This window comes from Strigops habroptila, chromosome 7 (genome assembly GCF_004027225.2).
Source record: "Strigops habroptila isolate Jane chromosome 7, bStrHab1.2.pri, whole genome shotgun sequence".
NCBI classification, from domain to species: domain Eukaryota; kingdom Metazoa; phylum Chordata; class Aves; order Psittaciformes; family Psittacidae; genus Strigops; species Strigops habroptila.
The window spans coordinates 28,321,556-28,341,888 of record NC_044283.2 but is presented as its reverse complement, the minus strand read 5'-3'; the positions used below and the strand labels follow the sequence as shown (position 1 = coordinate 28,341,888).

Below are 20,333 nucleotides of genomic sequence, written 5' to 3'. Positions count from 1 at the left end.
AATAGACACACAGATCCCCTTGCAAGGGAGGAAAGGATCCTGTATTGTTCCAGTCTCTAAAACGTATCTGGCACTTAGGGAGGGAAACGAAAAGCTTGCAGGGATACAGGAGCTTGCTGAACTGGGGTTTAGGCTAGACCACCCTGCAGAAGGCAGAGCTACCCCTCTTGCAGCTCTCAAGCTGCACAGCCTTTCTCCTTAGCCAAATCCAGCTGAACTGTTTGACTTTACCCAGATGTTGCAAAGCGCACACAGTTGGCCGGTGTCTCTGAATCACCTCTTTTAACCCCACCCCCAACTGAAAGGAGTACGTTTGTCATACACAGGAAGCAGCTGTGTTGTCATTTCAGTAAGGATAATCTAGCCACGTCGCATGTCGTTAAGTTCTCTCAAACACACTCGGTGTGCAGGGTGTATACCTGCAGCTTCAGTGGCATTCTGTAAAGTATTGAATGAGGTCATGTTGTGAACCTGTGCACATGCGAAGCTAGCGTCACACAGTCAGAATCGGTGTTTAATTTTAAGGCATGAAGAAGTTAGCTCACAAATTACTTTTGCCCATACTCCTAACCCTGGCAGCAGTTCAGAGCGTCTGGCTCTCTTTTATGGGATGGCATAGCAAGATAGTCTGCAGAACAAGTGGGCTTTTGCTCTAGGCACAGTTTCAGGACTCCTCTTCATTTTCCTGTCTTGCATACCAGCTTACATGCTTTCCCTCCTGGCTTGAGCTGTTTTGCGCTCATTCACCTTGCAGCAAGGTCTGCTGTGAGGGCCAGACGTTTAGGGCTTGGTTTGAGGCTAGTGCCTGTGTCACATGTGCTGAAGCATTGCCAGAGCAGAAAGCAGGCTGTGTGTTGTCCCCCACAGATAAAAGGTTCTTCCTGCAGTGGACAGGACTACATCCTTATTTCTCTGAAAGAACAGCGGTAAATGAATGGCCTCTAACTTGCTACCCCAGGCAATGGTAAACCTTTCTCACCCAGTCTTGCTGCAGACAGGCAGGCCCAGGGACATCTTCATTCCTACTCGCTTCTGCATTCCAAAGCTTGACCAGCAGCATTGTGGAGACATTGGGGCATGGGTAATGCTCCCAGCAGAGAAACAGCAAGCATACTAGAGGTCTTATAGATGCTGCAGCCTGTGATACTGAATCTTGCCTTCTATCACCATACATTGCTAGATGGACTGAAACTGTTGCACCCTGCCTGCCCTAAACCCACCTTTGTTGGGCTGTATGGAAAATCTGAGCCTCATGGCCATCATCTTCTACCCACAGCTGCCTGAAGTCCCCATGTCCTCAGCAGGGTGACGGAAACAGAGGACAGAGCTCCACAGTACTGCAGGCTTGCACCCAGGGTTCACGTCAGGCAGTTCCACTTTGCAGTTTGGGAAGAAAAGGTGTTTTTTCCCATTTCAAAGGCAGTCTCTAAGCTCACTCAGACCCCCTTCCTTCAAAGGCTGCTTGTGTGAAGGCATTCTCACCCCTCCAGTGTGAAGAAAAATCAGCCCCAGTGTCAGCAAGGCCGAAGACAGGAGTTCATTGTAACTCTATCCCCAGCTGCGATGCTGTGCACAGAGCTCAGCGCAGCCCTTCTCTGCCAAAGAAAAGTAGGGGGATTGGTATGCTGAGCTGGTACGCTGCTCTGAACATCGGACTAAGACAGGGACCAGCAAAGATGAGACGTGACAGTAACAGAGGGGCACTTCATCCTTATGAGTACGTGGTTGGTTGAGTAGAGGCGCACAAGGATCAGGTTTGGGATTGCTCATCAGGTATTACCAGACCCTTCAGTCTTCCCCAGCATGAGTGCACTTACCCTCTTACTCTTGTACTGATTCTCCAGGGCCCACACCAGACATCTGGAAGTCCTTCAACAAGTTGTCTCACTAGGACAGTGTATCACATTAACTCATTTTGCTCCAGGTCGAGCATTTAACCTTTCCTTATCTGGCTTTCAGTTTGCTTTTGGCAAGGATCACATGCCACTCAAGGTATTGCCAGCAGTCTCACGACGTTTTCCAGGCTGTTAGAGAAAATTATTCTCTGTCCAAATAGATGTCTGACAGGTCCATCTTGGCAAAGGTTGCTCAGGTTCAGGGAACTGAGGGGAGAGGAGAGTCTTTCCTTTTGTGTTCCAAACACAGATTTTTGGTGAAAATCCTGTGGAGGATGGTCCAATAAAACGTGCTGAGTTGAGCTAAACACTAGAGGATTTGTACAGACCTCTATCCATGACTGATGAAGTAGAAAACAGGCTAACATTAATAATAGTTACATGATTAAAAGTATTTTCTTCACTTTTGAGGCTGGTGTGCTGTAAATGCCTCATTCTCCATACTAGCACAGAACTTGCCCCTGTCGCAGGGACTGCATACCTGTTACAGAGATGGGCACAGCCAAGAGACACAAACACTGGGAGTCGGGGAATGATACCATTTTTCTGGCTCAAGTCGGTAGCAACAGAATCCAAGAGGTTATCATCTGACTCCTTACATCAAAGCTCAACGGCCTGGAAAAGCCATCTGGCATAATTTAACATTTGTGGATCTCACTTAAAATTTTGTCCCTTTCCTCGTAAGATCTTAAAATTGGCTTTGGTCACTTTTATATGGCTTGATAATACATAAACAGCTCTTCTGTTCTTTCTGTAGCACAATCCAATATGTGTGGTTATAAAATAGACTCACATGTGCATCTGACATCTGTCAAAACTTGGCCTGCATGCGAGCGGAGGGGCTGCGGCCTGGGTGTTGGGAGGAAACAGTGATGCAGGACCTTAAGCATTCCCGCCCAAAGGCTTTCAGGGCGCTAATTTAATTGCTTGTTGTTGAGGAAGACAGGTCTCCTTTATTGTTGGAGGGAAATGTTGTTGTGAAGCATGCACAAAGGAAATAATGCAGAGCAGCTGGTGAAAAGTGTTTCCCCAGCCCCATGATATTTCTTCTACTCTTGCTTGTTTTCCTGCTCTCCTTTCTTTGCTCTCCTCACGTTTCCTTCCCCCAGCTAGCACTTAAAAATAACTTATAGATCATCCTGTCATAACATTTACAAACACTGGTACTTCACATGAGTGCTTTTCTTCATCTGCAAAATGAGATGAGAAAGTCAGGAGGTGGCCAAAGTCATTTGGCAAAACAGGGGTAGAAACTGGGCATAAAACATGGAATTAGGACAGAAACTCCCCCAAATTAAGTCCATTCAGTCTGTAGGGCTCTGATGGGAGCAATTCTTGAATATTACTGAATTCCACTGCCACTTATCTACTGTAACAGGGGGAGGGGGAGGGAGTCATTGCTGAAGCCCTCTTGAAGTCGGGCTGGTTTTCATTCCCAGAGCATAAGGCTCTTTGCGAAAAGCAGCAGGAATTGTACATTTAACTACTTGAAAACAGGCATTTTTAAATTCCTTCTGCATGAGTAACTGATGCTCAGTTATATTATTTCTTACGATAGGACCCTGCGTCTAGACACTGTTTATCTTCAAATCTTGAATCTGAGGCAAGTTCACACACAAATTACTCCTTGTTCTCAGCTTTTGGAGTATGTACAGACAGAGGTGGAAGACTGTGAGCTGCTCTCCTCTAAGGCAGAAGATGGTTCTCCTTGGACCTATTGCAGTTTAGTGAGTTACAGCAGTTTAACTGGATGAAAACACACAGACTGAGGCTTTTGTTTCCACACCACCTTATCCCCTTCTCAAGCTATGGCCTGTGTGATGAGTTGGACCCATGCTGCACCAAGCACCCACACAGCCCAACACCCCCAGCAGGACAAGAGGATATAGGAAGAACAAGAAGGATATAGGAAGACCTATATTTCACTGGTTGAAGTAAAGACAGGGAAATCACTCACCATTTACATTTTGTTGTGGGCAAACCCGTCCTGGTTGGGGAATTTAACTGCCAATATGTGTATTGGGAACCAAAAATAAGAAACACATAAACGTTTGGGGAAAACCCCTTTCCTCCCATTTTCCAATGCCCAGCACCTCTCCTCCTGCCTTGCTGGTCCCCACTGCCTTGCTGTCACAGCTGGTTATACCCCATTCCTTTAGTAAGGCAAAAGGCAGCACAGGGGGTTAGAGTCAGGACAGAGTAGCTGCCTTCTGCTGCTCCTTGCTTCCCATGCATTTCTTGTGCTTTGGCATAGAGAACAATCCGGATACTAGTATGCCGTGTCTATTTTAATTAGATTTAGCACATGCTTTAATAACAATTTATGCTTTCCGGACTGATGAAGACTGTGTAACTGGTAACCTTACAGACTGCATGTACAGAACACATGTAAGCCTTGTCTTCACTGTGTTTTCTTCTTCTGTCTTTACCTGCTCAGCTATTTCTTTTCTATGGTGTTAGGATTTAGCTGAATGTCCTCCTGAAGGCATTGAGTGTAGCACCAGGCCTCTGCTCCCCAAAATCAACACTAGGTAAGAGCACTAATAGCTGAATCCTGGCATCACTTGGTCATGACCTTGATAAGTACCATCAAACATAGAGGGTTTAAGTGATTTTCCAGATTAAAGAAGTCCACAGATGGTAAAGTAATAATGCCTGGCTGCTGAGGAAAGAAGCGAATGTCACCTGTTTCTTACATTAGCAGCCAGTGAATTCTTGTGCAAATATTATATACCTACCACCCTGGCAGCAGGTGAATATTTGTGGGTCCTGAGGGACTAATCTAGTGTTACTATAAGACCCTGCTACGAAACACAGCAAAAGCATTATTTGACAAATAAAATTTTTAAAAAGCTAGACATATTGGTCTTTAAGATATTTATCCTTCTACAGAAGTGTCAGCTGTTTCTTAGAAACCTTGTGTCTGAATAGACCTTGTAACAGTTGCTTGCTGTAGACCAGGCTATAATTTCAGATTTGGAATAGCAAAAGGATTTTCAGGCTCTTCAGTCATTCCTGGGTACACCACTAATGATGAGTAGGTTAAGCACTAAGGACAAAAATTTCTGTTACCTTGTAATTAATGAAATTAATTCTTTTTTTTCCTGCTTGGTTAAGAAAAAAGAAACAAAGCAGGTATTGAAATTAATTATGTGCAATAGGCAAAGTATAAGACTCTAATAACCTTGCTACTCTTGCCCTCCTCTATTCCTTGTTTCAGCTTTGACTCAGCATAAGTTACAGTATCATCACATACATTCAAAAGATGAACAGAGGGAGAAGCAGATTTCAGCTCTTACCATAATAATCTTGTGTTAATCATCATAGTGAGGACAAGCTATCTTCTTGACGGCAGCCTCAGTACTCCAAAGCTTTGACCGACATGGGTAGGCTTATCTCATCTTCCATGCTGTGTCATCTCTGATTTTTGTAATTCTGGCCCATTTCATTGGCCTTGAAATTACTGAGCTTCAACATGCACCACGATAATAAATGCCTGACCACTTTTGACACAGTTAATCACACACAGACTTTTATCTGGAAGATAAAACAAGTCACAGGACTGTACAAGATAGGTGAAATACAGGTTTTGGCGTAACAGTTTACAAATATTAAATGCGGTCTAAGTTGAGTGTTTTTCTCCATCATTTTCAATTGCAACTAGATCATTTGCATAAATTCTTACCCTCTGAAACAACTTATTTGCTATTTTAACCCCAAGATTACCCAGTAATTTTACTTTCAGGATAACTGGTTGTGGTTGTGGAAAGCAGCACTACAGAAAACAGAAGGAAGCATCGGTGTCCAATACAGCGGAACTTTGGTGCTATTTTGTATCTTCAAGACACTCCCTGGGTGTATGAAAAGGCATATTCATCATTAATGGTTTATCAGAATCTAAAAAGTTAAGACATTTAACTAGTCTGGTTTGTTTCAGGTATTTGTACAGCTGCAAAGAAATCGTATTACGAAGAAATACATCTGGAAGTCTTGGCTTCAGCATCGTAGGAGGTTATGAAGAACACACTGGAAACAAACCATTCTTTATCAAATCCATTGTTGGGGGAACACCAGCGTATAATGATGGCAGAATTAGGTAATGGTAACTAATGAAATGTAGCATTTAAGTCTTTCATCTAGTTCATTTGGGGGGCGGGGGGTGTGCATGTTAAAACTAATTTTCATGAAGACTGTGTGTGTGCGTGGATAAGGACACATTGATACAGAAATAACTCTGAGATCTGGAAATAGGATGTAAGTGTCCTGAACTTTAATAGATTTGCCTTCATAGCAGCATCTGTTCAGATGTCTAGCAATCACTAGTATATGAGTAAGCATAAAGGTAAGTCAGTTTGATCTCGGGTAGTACAAAGCATGCCAGCACAGAGCAGCTTTCCCACCCCTCCCGAGCTCAAAAAACCCCAACCAACCACCTTCTCTGCAAACACCAATACATTTTAAGAGAGTGAATGCAGAATTATGGAGCAAACTTAAATCGAGAAGCCTCAAACAACATAGGTTGTTCAGAACATGGATCATTCCCATCTGAAAGAATTATATCCTATTTTCTTTCAAACCTGTCTAATTAAGTTCTAAGGAGGGAAAAAAAAACCCAAACCAACACCCAAGTATTTTCACCTGCTTTATTCCCTTATTCATTAACAGTAGTTAGCCAGAGAAGGAATAGTAATACTAATTTCTACCCCTTCCTCCCAGTTCAAGTACATGCTTTAGCATTTGCAAACATTTAAGATAGGAAGTCACCTTGTCCAATTGTTTTCTCATATTTACCTTTGATTTTTCAGATGTGGCGACATCCTCCTTGCCGTCAATGGCAGGAACACATCAGGAATGCTGCATGCCTGCTTGGCAAGGATGCTCAAAGAACTGAAGGGAAAAATTACTCTCACAATTGTGTCCTGGCCTGGCACCTTTTTATAAAATAACTCTTTGTGGAGAGGAACATCAGTTTTTGCTTTTTGGGAAGGTCAAGTACATATTTGTAAAGAAAACGTTTGTGAAATTTCAATTTGCATGTCAAGAAAAGTCAAATTTAAGCAAAGCAGGGACATGTCAGAAAATCACTTCAGAGTGATTTAAGCTACAGACTTAAGTCTTTCCTTCCCCATATTCTTAAGGGTTTTTTTGTTGTGTTTCTTTTTTTTATATATATATATTTATGTATATTTAATGCATTATAATAATAATGAAATTTCAGGAGCAGCAGCTCTCCTGCTCACCCACTTTATTTTGATTTACAAAAAGAAATCCTTGAATAACTAATGGAAAAATTTCTTGCAGTTTTTTTCTAGTTGCAAAAATGAGGTGAAGGTTTTTATCCAACACAGTAATAGCACTTTGATTATGTGTACCTTTTCATGGTCAGCATGAAGCTGGTATTTTCAAGACTTTCAAGTACTGTTAGTCTGTAAAACTGTGAATTAAATTTCTAAAATAATTAAAAATAACTGTAACTGTGTCCTTGTACAGACATTATTTTCATCCAAAACCAAACAACCCAGTTTCCCTGGTATGTTTTGATTAATACTGTTAAATCTAGGATTTTTATATAGAATTATTGTTTTTAAGGACTTACTCTGCACTCTGTTAATACCATTAAGTCAGTCTTCTAAACAGCACCATGCCAATCACACTTGATGCTGTTCTGGATGGAGTGATTCTGACAGTGATGATGGTCTTATATTTTTTCTAAAAATAGTTCTTTTTGCCTTTCTCTGCAAATTAACCACGTTCCAAAGAGTTAACTTTTCCTCACAAGCTAGCAATGGCAAGAGGATATATTTGTTAATCTTTACCACGTTAAGGACAGCTGTTCCCTTAGAAGAAAGACTAAATGAACTTTCTCTTAAGCCACTGAAAAGCAGCAGGGATGATTATCCAGCTTAATTCACCCTCATGCACCCACACAAACCAGACATAATTACCAAGTGTATCAGAGTGTTCCAGCAGACTAAAAACAATCAGCACCTTTCCCAGTTTCCCTATTTTTTTTCATTTCACCTTAGTACAAGGTTCTTCGAAGACAAGAGTCTGCAATTCCTGCCTGTCCCTGTAGTAAAAGATGACCTTTTCAAATATCAATTCCAAAAGCTATACTAAACCCACACTGTTCCAGATGTTGGTTTATAATAAAGTGAATGCACAGTGTTTCTACACTCAGTAAAACAATGACCTTCCCACTGGCTAATGAAAAAAGGAGACACTTCAAATAATTTTAAACCCTACAGATACTGTAAGAGCATAAGGCTCTAGCAGATTAAGATGTCTTCTCACTTAAAAGACAAAGTCAGTCCAGGAATCTTAACATGAAAAATTCATTCTTTTATTTTCAAAAAAAAAAAAAAAAAAACGAAAAAACAAAACAACAAAGTAAACTTTGATTTCAAACTAACAGAACAAGATTAAGAGCAAATTATTTTAATACCCAGAAAAATAACAAGATTTATAGTAATCTATTTCTGGCACTAATATATATGCAAGTAGGCAAAAATCACACAAGCCTATTCCGCAGGGGCAGCTTCAGTGTTTTCCTGTTCAGGAGCAGGTTCACCGCTGGCTTCTTTTCCTTCTTTGCTTCTTTTGGATTTTTTGTGTTTGTGCCTTCTATGGCTATCCCCTTCTTCACTGTCATGACGACGTCTGCTGTTACTAAATAGAGAGAGAGAAAAGATACCTCAAACAATTGCATGACAGGCACCATTTCATTATAGAGTACCATAAAAACAGCCCTTGCATTCATATTTGAAAACTGACACCTGCTCCAACCATACAGTATTTGAATGTTAGCACCAAAATGAATTTTTCATGGAATGGTGCATACATCCACCCATCCTGTACTTTTTGTTGGGAAACTGGAATGACTTTTCACATTTGTAACCCATATTCTAATAGCAATACTTTTAATAAATCATGTTCCTACTGGCATCTCTTAATGATTCAACATTCTTATTGACCATGTTCACTGTACTCAACCTTTATTTCTGACTTAAAAAGTATCAAGTTGAACAATTTCTATCAAGTGACCATGAGGGTTATTTTACTTACTAAGACTCATAGTTCAGTTCCCATGTTAATGCTGCTGAATGTCAGCCTCACTCCACCTCTTTCTGACCCACCTTTTTTAGCCATCTTTCCCCAAATTCATAATTTCTGTTCATTAGCTAGGACTGTCACATACATCACTCAGTATGAAGTTACCCGGAGCCAATATCGCTTTTTGTCTGTCCACATTTTATACGGCAGATTTGTTCCAATTAGTATATCCAAGTATTTACAGTCTTTCCACAAAACTCCAGTTTGTTTGGGGTTCTTTTAAAAGTTTATTTTTTTAAGCTGGTCAAGTCTTTCGTATCCTATTAAAAAAAGAAAAAAAATCAAACCTTCGAGATGACTTGTGTCTAGTATCTTCTTTTTCTCTGTGTCTCCTGTCTCTGTGTCTGTCTTCTTTCTCTCTACTTGTTCTATGGCGGTCATAGCCTCTTTCCCCATAGTCTCTATATCTGTATCGTTCTTCATCACTGATTAAAAAAGAAGGTGTTTTCAGGACAGTAATACCAAGCAGTATGTATGTTAAATAAAGAAATTCTTACACATTCTCAAGATAAATGATAGAAAAATATTAACGTTGCTTCTGGGTTTTTAGATCATATCCACAACATATGCTAAAAGGCCATTAAAACTCTTCACCTTACACATTAGACTTCTGTAGTTAATGCAATTTTGGAAGGGGATTGTTCAACAAAAATGGAAGGTACAATGGGGTCACATGAAGTGTATATAGGAGTTATCAAGCAGTTAGCTTAAACCTGTATCTAGCTGCAAACGAAGTACAATACTACATAAACTTCAGCGATGTTCAGATCAGTGCATGTAAAGCTCAACACTTCTCAGCACACTTTTTGACTATTATACCATTTGGATAAATTAAATTAAATTTTGGTACAGTTGATTTACTGCCTTACATCAGCTTCAAGAAAGGAAAAGCTGGGTGCAAAGGGACCAACAGTAAAATACACTCATAATTTTGGGTTGCTTTTAAAACTCATTTCAGTGCCAATGCTCTCTCTACTTCCACTCCTCTCTTGGATTACCGTGAGTGCTGCCCTGCCACAATGCTGGTAAACTCCCTAAATATTACAGGCTACACAAGAATTTAAAGGCTTTATTTAGGAACATATTTTCATATTTTGGCAGCTCAAGCCTAAAGAGATTTCTCATGTCTTGGAGCAGCGAGAACTTGGATCAAAACAATTTTCTCTGCCATAATTTGAGCACTGGTCTTTCTATGAAACTCTGTAGGATTATATCATGAAGCAAATTTCAAAAATTAGCAATTTAAGACACTGTAAGGAAGCATCAAATGCCCTGCAGAAAAATCCTGGTTTTCTGAGGGACATTAAGAACATTCACACATCAAAATCATAAAAACTACAGCTAGTACTAAAGAACTCAAAGTTATGATATGTCAGTGTGTAATATGACTGCATTGACTAGTACCTGTATAACATTTATAAGATTTTACAATGCACTTAAAACTACAGATCTGAGAGTAAGCCGATCAAATCCTGCAAAGTACATTTGTGACAGACGACATAATGACAGAATGGTTGAGGTTGGAAGACATGACTGGAGGTCATCTGGTCCAAACCCCCACTCAGGCAGGGCTACCAGGACCACCAGTTGCCTAGGACCTTGTCCAGATTGGCCTTCGCATATCTCCAACGATGGAGACTCCACCACCTTTCTGGCCAGTCTGTGCCTTCACAGGCATCATGCCACTATCACTTCTCTGATCTACTATCCCTCTCTTAAGACAAAACCAAAATTCAACAGCATTAAACACTTTTTAAAAAGGCTATGTTAAATTTAATGTCTCTCCCACAAGAAAACCCTACAACAGACACACATCAACTTGTAAAAAATGAAGACAGAATAGCCACAGAACATGAATTCTGATCATACTACTCCAAAGCCAGCTCAAGTCACACTAGGTTATAGTCCAGGATGTGAAAAGAAATTCAATTGCTCCACTGACATGTCCAAAACCCAGACAGGTAAACTAAAGCAGTTGGGGTTAAGGGGAAGGGAGAAAACAAATCCGCAATCTTACAGTGCTTAAACCTCCAGCCCTATGCATTTAACCTGTTTCTATATGTATCGATCATTTACCACTGCTTTACCCTTAAGTTTCTACTCTACTATTGGGAAGGATGGAAGTGTAGGGGAGACATTTACAATCCAAGTCCCATTCTATTGGGCATTTCTTCTCATGAGAACCTAACTCAAGGCTTCAGGGAAAGGGGTAAAACCAACAATTAGAAGAATTTTCTTAGGAAATGTCATAGAAAGATGAAGGTTGATATCAACTGCTAGTTTCTAGGACAAGTCATATGGAAAAGAAGACTAACCTAGCTTGCATAAGCGGTTAGTTCAGAATGACAGTCTTCATTTCATCTATGTTTGAAGTATGTCTTAATTCGGTGTGTAATAAAGCAGCACCATAAAGACAGCATGTGCCTGGTGAAGTCCAGTCATAAAGCTCAGGTTGGGGGGGGTATAACATTAAAAATGAAATTAAAATTAGGTTCTGAAATCTACCAAAATTTATAATCAAAGGTAAAGCCTGATTTGACTTTGAATGACAACTGAAAATTTTGTTAGATGTGGGATTCCTGTACTAAAACACCTTTAAAGTGCCACTAGTCATCAGGGTTTTAGGAGCCTTTCATTTCTGCAGGCTTTCAGGGATAGAGAAAGGTAGAATCAATTCAACTACAGTTTACTCCCAACATCTGATATTAGTTTCCAGAATTAACACTTTGATGATAAGTGTCTAATTAAAAAGTTAAAATTTGAACGTCTAACATTGCCTTCTGATGAGCAGTAGATGGCTACTTGTAGACTTACAGCTTGGTTTCAAAGCTGAGATCCAAAGCCTTCAACATTAACTCACAGTCTGCATTTGCTCTGTTACACAACTATTTTAAAACACTCTAGAAAAGGTTAAAAATATTATTGATACTCCTTTATAAACCTTTTTTTGGCAAACTACTAAGGAACCATGACAGCTGGTAAGCGTGTCTGAAAATAAGCAACCTTTCTATAAGTAAAGCAATATACCAGTTTGCCAAGTCCAGTATGTCGGGAGCTTTAAGGAACAGGAATAAATGTCATGTACCCAATGTTACAGCAACAATCTCCTCCCCATTTTGTATCTGGGCTTACATTACAGTTATCAAAGCCTTCCAGGGACAACACTGAGAGCACTACAACCTTTGAGGGGTGGAAGAGGACCTACAGTTATCGGACCTACAGTTACAGTTACCCACAGTTTGGGGCAAAGAAGCCCCAAACCAATCCAATCCATAGTATCTTCATTCTCTATATCTTTGGTTACATTTTCAAAAACTTCACAAAGCTATTAACTTCACAAATGAGGAGATCCCACTTTGGTAGAGATACCAAACTTTTTGTATCTGTATTCAAAAAAGCTTTCCCATATATTTAAAAAAACCCTTCAACAAAGAATCACAGCAGGATTTACGCTGGAAGGGACTTTGTGGTGGTCACTTGTGCTAACCCCTCCTCAATACAGGGCTAACTCAGGAGTCTGGTCAGGCAGCTCAGGGCTTGTTTAGTCAAGTTTTAAGTATCAACAAGGCTGGAGATTCCATGATCTCTCTCTTCAACCTGTCTTACCACCTGATCACTCCTTTTGTGATTATTCCCCCACTATTGGAATTTCCCTTGCCACGACTTTTTACTACTACGTCCTGTTCTTACTCTGTGCACCTTGAAAAAGAGCCTGGCTCTATCTTCTCTACAACCACCCATTAGGTGTTGAAAACAGCCTTAAGAACCCTCCTCATACTTCTCCTTTCAAGCTAAATAAACTCCATCCCCTCAGCCCTGCTAACCACCTTGTCAGACTTCCTCTGGACTCTCCAGTCTGACAATGTCCTCTTTTCCACATCAAGGGACACAAAACTGGGCACAGAACTTTGCATGTGGTATCAAGTGCCAAATAAGAGGGGAATAATGGCATTCTCCGCCTGTGGGCTACATGCTAACACAGCTCAGTGCATTTTAAACTTATTACACACTAAGTGCTGAGTCCCATTCAATTTGTTCTCTGCCAGGACACCAAGTCAAGTCCTTTCCTGTAAAGCTACTTTCTAGCCATACAGACCCCCATCTGCTCTGCTGCATGGGATTTTACTGGGTTCCAGGACCTTAGAAATACAGCTGTTGGGTTTTGGTTTTGTTTTTCAAATTGCTGAGGCAGAACCACAAAACAGAAAGGTATCAATCAAACTCCAAAGTGTACATTTTCAGTGGTAACAAATTGACTTGAAACTAGCAAAACACAAAAAAAAGAAAACAGTCTTTGCAGAAGGGACAACAATCCAAAAAGAACAGCATCTTCTCAAGGCGGCAGTGAGATACAGTGTAAAAACACATAATTTCATCTGACACAGCAGGGTAAAGATAGAGCAGAATATAAAGGCAGCTGAAGATTCATTTTTTAACCACATTTTGGTTATATGGATAGAATAAAAATAATTCCATTTTCTTACAATTCTAAGAAATACTATAGCACAAATACAGGCTGCTTAGCTGGAAAAGAACTGCTAAAAACACTGAAAGCAGTAATTTCTGAGCAGTATAAAGCTAAAGATGACATTTACTCCAAATCCTACCACAGTGCCGCTTGAACAAAGTTTAAACAAAGGGAATTTAAGAAAAAGTAATGCATCTGTAAAGTCTCTAAAATAGTTCACATTCTCTTCCTCATAGCTCATTTAATTTTATTTTCTTAAGTGCACAGAACTGAAAATAAACCTTCTTAAAAAACATTTTGTCTGCATGCTCTCTCTTAAGCCTCTCCCAACTTCTCTGTGACTCCCAAACCAACTTACACTAGTTAAGGGCCTCTCATTTTCTTACATGGCCATGTGGCAACAGCTTTGCTACAGATGGTGGATAATTTAGTCACATAAAAAAGTCGAGGCCTGCTCTTCCCCCCTTTTACAGATAACTCTGGCAGCAGCACAGAGATTTCTCGAGGCCTGGAAGCTATTAAGGTTCATTTCAAGCACCCTTGAATGACCAGGCTTCTTTCTGGCCTTCAATCAAGCTGTCTGAGAAACAGATGTTTAGATTGATCTTAAGTTCTCAGAAACTGACCCTGGAACATAGCACATGGACATGGGAGAGGACATCACCACATCAGCACACATGGAAAATCCCCTATCTTGCACCTAGTTTGGGTCTTCAGCTAGCAATCATCATGCAAAAAATATCATCTTTCAACTGAAGTAATGTTGACTCCAGGCGATCTCACGCTCCACAGTGTAAAATCACTGGTAAAAACCTTCTACCCAATACCTAACATACATATTCCGCAAAAGCTGACACTTAACAAAAAAACCCTAAACAACAAACAACTCAGAAAGGTGTCAGGACAATTTGCTAAAATACTTAGCAAATAATAAGCAAAGTAAATTTAGATAAACCTGGCAAGCCAATAGATCTCTGCTCTATGGAGTTCAAGCAAGCTCAATGTTCAATGTTTAAATGCTTTGTACTTGTGCACATGAACCACAGAACAGTTGCAGCGTTTTAATTCTTTTTTCTTAAAGCAAGTACAGAGTTGAAAGCTGAATGAAGTTATCTGTCATTATTGCCATCATCTGCCTGAAAATGTAAAAAAGTTTTTGACCTTGAAATAATAGTTTTAAAAAAGATAGGACAGAATATTATCCAGCTAGTGCTAATGACCAAACTAACAATTTTAGCAGCTAGCAACACCATTGATCAGGGTCAAACGTCACCCCACATTACTCTTAGCACTGAACTGGCAACTAAGATTCATTGAGCACTTCCACAGATTTTTCTAGAACTACTGATGTCAAATAGAGCTGAGTATCTCAGTCACACACAGGGCTTAAATCACACCTTTAACCTGTAAAAGCACTATGACCAGTTTGGATGTATACTGTCTTTTTTACACTTTGTTATACATTCTGAAATTCAGTTATAATTTTCCAAGAGAAAAAGGGGCAGAGGAGAAAGCTGCACCCTCCAGCTCTTCAGAATATACAGCTGAACACTAAATTGTAATGCTGAAGTACACTGTTTAACAGAGACTCAGGTCTACAGCATGCTTACAACATTTCACTTACCTGTTGAACACACTTGGAGTTGGACTGTGATCTCGGTCCCTTTCCCTGTCTCTGGTACGTTCTCGGTCTCTGTCTCTGTCTCGGTCCCGGTCCCGATCCCGATCTCGGGATCGCTCCCTCTCACGTTCCCTATCCTTCTCTCTTCGTGAATAGTAATCCCACTGCTTGCTGGTGTCCAGAAGACTAGACCACGAAGGAGCAGAACCTGCAAGGTGCGGAAAGGTGACTAAAGAAAAAGACGTGGGTATTAGAAAGAACAAAACCAGATACCATATGAAAACTGCAACACTACTTATGCATGAACACACAGGCGTTTGTCAGCCTCCTCCAATGACATTTTTCAGTCTTCCCCTTTCATGTAAAAGTTAATTCTGAGCAAACTCTGCATTTTTTCCATGATGCTAAAAAAGGCCTCTGGCACTCATTTAACTACTTGTTGTGGAGATATATAGAACCAGGATATACCCCACAAGGGCTGTCTAAATCCTTCTGGGGGAAAAGACAATGAAACAACCCTCCACAAAACCCCCACATTGTGCAAAGACTTGCTGAAAGAATCTGATTTTATGTGGTCAAATGGCTTTGTTTTGGGGGAACAACAAAACAAAAACAACCAGAAGACAAAACTGCCTTTGAAACTCAGTGGCTCTCCAAGCACAGTTCAGAAAAACAAGGAAAAAGGACGCTTCCAACTTTATATTTAGATGCTACTATTTTTGTTTTGTCCTTTAAAATCATTGTATTTAAAATATAACGTTAGTTACAAAGTTCTCATTCGCTAATTTATATTCTATACTGTGCTTTGCCATACTTTTCTGATTACAGCTGTAGCAGCAGCTCTAGAAATAAATTCCAGAAATTCATTCTGCGGAGAAGAAATTAATGCTCCTAACTTACACTTTGTAAGATAACATTTCTAATGAGGACTCAACACAATCACTGTTTCTGCTACAATATAATAGATTCAGAAAATTAAGCATATTACCTTAAAGATGATATGCTTAAGAAGTTAAAGAAGTCACAATCATGTCACAACCTTTTTAGGTAACAGCAATGGGAAGAGAGAAGGGACATGCTTCTCCATTGCTTTCTCCCAACTCCGATGTAATAAATAACTACTAGTCTTAATGCCCCAATTGTTCTGTTCTGCCCTCCCTCTCCAGAAGTCCCGTGAATGTATCCTGTCAATGAAAAGGGCTGTGGATTTAACTGGAAACAGCACTCTCTAGTGGACTTACAGTACAGAGGACTTCCCACTTTCTGCTTATCTGCTTTGCTAGCCAATGATAACATAGCCTTCAATAAATCGTTTGTTTTGAGTTCCACTTCATTATCTATAATATGAGAACAATATTCACTTGACTCCATGGTGTCACAAAGAGACATTAATAGCATAATTAACATAAATATTTCACTGAACAATGTAAAATGCATTACTGATGCTGTATTTAATACTCTCAAGTTATAAAATCAGGGGCTTCTCCTGACAGCTACGTTCAGACTGCCTTGCCTGCAACGTCTGGGGTATGCCTGCCCCACAAAGCTTTGGCAGAAGCTTAAGACAGCAGTTTGCCAAACATCCAAAGGAAGAATACAAAAGTCCTTTTGAGCCGGCAGTGGAGCAGGAAAAAACACTTCATTGTTAAAGTACATTTGCAATGAAAAGCATTATAAGTCTTTAAAAAAGCATTTATATGAGATTTTGCCTCTAACAAAATGCTTGACACTGTTTCATTTCAGGGCTACAGACAGAATGAGGAGTTAACAGAAAAAAATACCCTAATACAATAGTATGTTGTTCATCATACTGCCAAAACCTGAAATTCTCCTAAGGAAAGCAGCCAGAAATAGCAAAAAAACAGCTGGACTTTAAAGACTGCTAATTTCCTTGACTTGCCACTATGTCAACAACATACGTATGGTCCACTGGCTGCCAGAATATTCCGACCTAAATTATAAAGTTAAACTTAACTTTAAATGTATACTACAAAACAATTATTAATGGTAGCATAAACTCTTATGATAAATTTTGGTTACTCTTTCACATCTGCAGTAATTCTCATCTGACAGAAGTATGTTATTTTCACCCCAGTAACATGAGATAAACCAGTTATTTGATACTCTGCACACTTTTATATCTAGATTTTCACCAGTAATTATTTACAATGCAAAAAAAGCTTACTTTCTAATATGAACTGGTGTTCTGCATTTAATGCTTAGAATGAAGTAATTTGTCACTTTTAGTATTCCTGCATGGATTGTTCTAATAATTTCTACAAAAAGAAGGGTAATTCCAAAGTTCAGTTTTATTTTTTAAACAGGAAGAGAGGGAGCTTTGAACAACCAATAGTTTTAGAGGCTTAAGTCCTGTTTTGGAGGTGGTTTAAAAATTTAAAGCTGCATGGTATCACAGTATAAGGCAAACTATTTAATACATCTTCTTTGTGCCTCAAAAAATACGGACTCTCAAACTGTTTCTGTAATGCTAAATTTCTTGTATGTTCATAAGATATAATGAACATTTAGAGCACAGAACAGAGAAACGCTTGAGGAAAAAGCAAACAAGCATACAAGTCGCTTCACTGGCAGACCAAACGTAGTGCCACATATTGACAGCTCAATAAAATTCAAAGATCTGATGGCAAAACAGATTTATGAAAAATTGTGAATTGTGAAAGGATTTGAGATCAAACTGAAGAAAGCTCATTGATGCACTGGAAGAGCACAAAGACAAAATATATATTCTTGAAGCTACAAGTTAAGAATATTATTTTACTATGCAACCTTCCTAATGGACTTGCAGCAGGCAACACGCCTGACACAAGGAATAGGCACCAAGGCATGAGATTAGCAATTTGGATAGGCAGAAGAAAGGCTGGAGCCTTAATTGGTAGTTTTTGTAACGTGTTCCATAACCCCCGTAATTTTGACAAAGCCGTGAAACATACAGACTGGCAAAGAAGACAACGGGTTGGAGATTCAGTGAGTGCTATTATCCAAAGCAACTATTAAATAAATATACTTAGTGATTCTTAATTAAAATTATTGTCTGTACGCTAGTGAGCCCTCACTTTACCTAAGTTCTGATACACACACAGCACTGGTAAAATACGGGCCAGCAATCACACTGTGAGACAGGGACAGTGAGAGTAAGATGCTGGCCAGGAAAACGTTTCACTCAGAGACGAATAGCAGCAATAAAATGCCACTAAGCCTCTACAGATCCAAAAATCCCAATCACAGGCACAGCTTAGAGACAGACAATTTGCTGCAAATATGAAAGCTTTTGCAACAATAGGGATGCCAGATACAGTGGGAAGACGGGAGCAGACTGTGCTCCTTAGTCTCCATTGTCATAAAAAGGCAAATATAATCTTTTAACCCTGATGAAGGAGTTCAAATTCAATGTTGGCATGACCAGGACGACAGTCAGCTTTCTAATATTGGTACTGCAACAACACACACATGCCAACACCTCTGAAGGTCAGCATAAAATTTGGAAATCTTCTTGTGTCCCTGACGGTACTTGACAGAACAGCAAATTCTAACAAGGGAGATTCCAAAATGAAAAACATTCTAAATTGGAGACTACATATTAGATGCCATGTACATACTAATGACTGTTAAGAATTCATTCCTTATAATACTGTGCATGACTAGATGTTGAAGCTTCAGCAAAACAGTCACTTGGGTATCTTAATTGTCTGCCTCGGCTTTACCTTTTTGCTAAAACTTCAGCAAACACAGTTCAATTATTGTCAGAAAAGTAGTTAGCATAAAGGAGCTGTTTGCCCTTAACAAGAATTCTTGAAAACATAACAAGCTTCCATGCATGCAAGCAAACACTTGATAACTGATGAGGATCCTTTCAATGTCAACAAAGTATCACTTGCTACTCCATAAACAGCTCCAACTTCAAGAAATTACAAGCCATTCAAAAATGTCATTTTGTATATCTTCTCTAAAGACTTATGAAGAGATCCACTATCTGAATGTTTGATCTGTGTCGAACATTATGTATCCTCAGAACTAGACAGAATTTTCCCTACCATTTCTCCTCCCAGCAGCTAGGGTCCAATGGAACAAGAGCAAGGAGACAGAAAAAGCCAGCTGGAAGAAAAGGCAATAGGCATGGGGCTGGATGGCAAGAGGCAGTGACTGGCAACACACCAGGTCCTGCACCTGGCTTGGGGCAATCCTCAGTATCAGTACAGACCGAGCAACAGATTGATTGAGAGCAGCCCTACCTGGGAGTAGTGGTGGCTGAAGAATTAAGTATGAACCAGCAATGTGAGTTTGCAGTCCAGAAAGCCCATCACATCCTGGGCTCCATCAAAGAAGCATGGCCAGCAGGTTGAGGGATGTGATTTTCCCTCTCTGCACTCTTGTGAGACCTCACCTGGAGTACTGTACTCAGTTCTGGGGCCCCCAGAACAAGAAAGACATGTTAGAGCAGGTCCAGAGGAAGGCCATGAAAAATCATCAAGGATCTGGAACATCTCTCCTAGGTTGTTCCAGTTGTTCAGCCTGACGAAGAGAAGGCTCTAGGGAGACCTTACTGTGGCCTCTCAATACATAAAGGGGGCTTACAAAAAAGATAGAGACTTTTTACAAGGGCCTGTAGTGACAGGACAAGAGGCAGTGGTTTTAAACAGAAAAAGGGTAGGTTTAGATTGGACATAGGGAAGAAATTCTTTGCCATAAGGGTCCATATTACAGTGTATTATTTTTTTAAAATCAGAGTTCTGCAAAAGCAGTGTGGAAAGATAACCAGCATACGAATAAGTAAGCAAAATAACAGTATTTACCAACAGCTGTTAAATTTGCAACAGCACATATTTGTTTATACTGGTAGGCAATGAGCTTTCATAATGAATTACTGCAAGGACCTGTTTAGTCACTTAGCAAAAATCCTCATGAGTGTATCAAGCAATTTAATCTAGCACTAGTCAAAATTTTCACAACCAGCAAGCTTACTCACCACTGCCATAGGAAAATGCACGAACAGAACGACCATCATAGCCAGAAGAATGTCCACTGTTGAAAAGAAAATACATGTAAAAATCCCATTTTACCAAAGCTACCTCCATGAATACATATATACTTCTAATACTATTCCCCTGAATTCTAACCACCATACAGAATAAAACAAAATGATTGTTATAAATGGATTTAAGTCCTCCATTTTGAGCATTACTCATTAAGGAAGTTGTCTATCAACACAAATATGTAT

At 39.8% G+C, this 20,333-nt stretch overlaps 2 protein-coding genes across 18 annotated transcripts in view; one reads left to right on the top strand and one right to left on the bottom strand.

Moving 5' to 3' along the window:
- LNX1 (ligand of numb-protein X 1) overlaps positions 1-7,373 on the top strand; it is an 81,864-nt gene extending 74,491 nt beyond the window's left edge. For all 5 annotated transcript variants that reach the window (XM_030493308.1, XM_030493307.1, XM_030493309.1 and 2 more), the window contains 2 exons: positions 5,833-5,991; positions 6,701-7,373. In XM_030493308.1, the coding sequence (XP_030349168.1) occupies positions 5,833-5,991; positions 6,701-6,836 (295 nt within the window). In that variant the 3' untranslated portion in view covers positions 6,837-7,373. The remainder of the gene's footprint in view (positions 1-5,832; positions 5,992-6,700) is intronic.
- Positions 6,996-20,333, bottom strand: part of FIP1L1 (factor interacting with PAPOLA and CPSF1) — a 43,428-nt gene continuing 30,090 nt past the window's right edge. For 5 of the 13 annotated variants that reach the window (XM_030493324.1, XM_030493312.1, XM_030493314.1 and 2 more), the window contains 5 exons: positions 20,082-20,137; positions 16,339-16,434; positions 15,101-15,326; positions 9,296-9,433; positions 6,996-8,564 (listed from right to left, as the gene is read on the bottom strand). In XM_030493324.1, coding sequence (XP_030349184.1) covers positions 8,417-8,564; positions 9,296-9,433; positions 15,101-15,326; positions 16,339-16,434; positions 20,082-20,137 — 664 coding nt within the window. In that variant the 3' untranslated portion in view covers positions 6,996-8,416. The remainder of the gene's footprint in view (positions 8,565-9,295; positions 9,434-15,100; positions 15,327-16,338; positions 16,435-20,081; positions 20,138-20,333) is intronic. The other 8 variants (XM_030493318.1, XM_030493320.1, XM_030493321.1 and 5 more) reach the window with 3 other exon arrangements.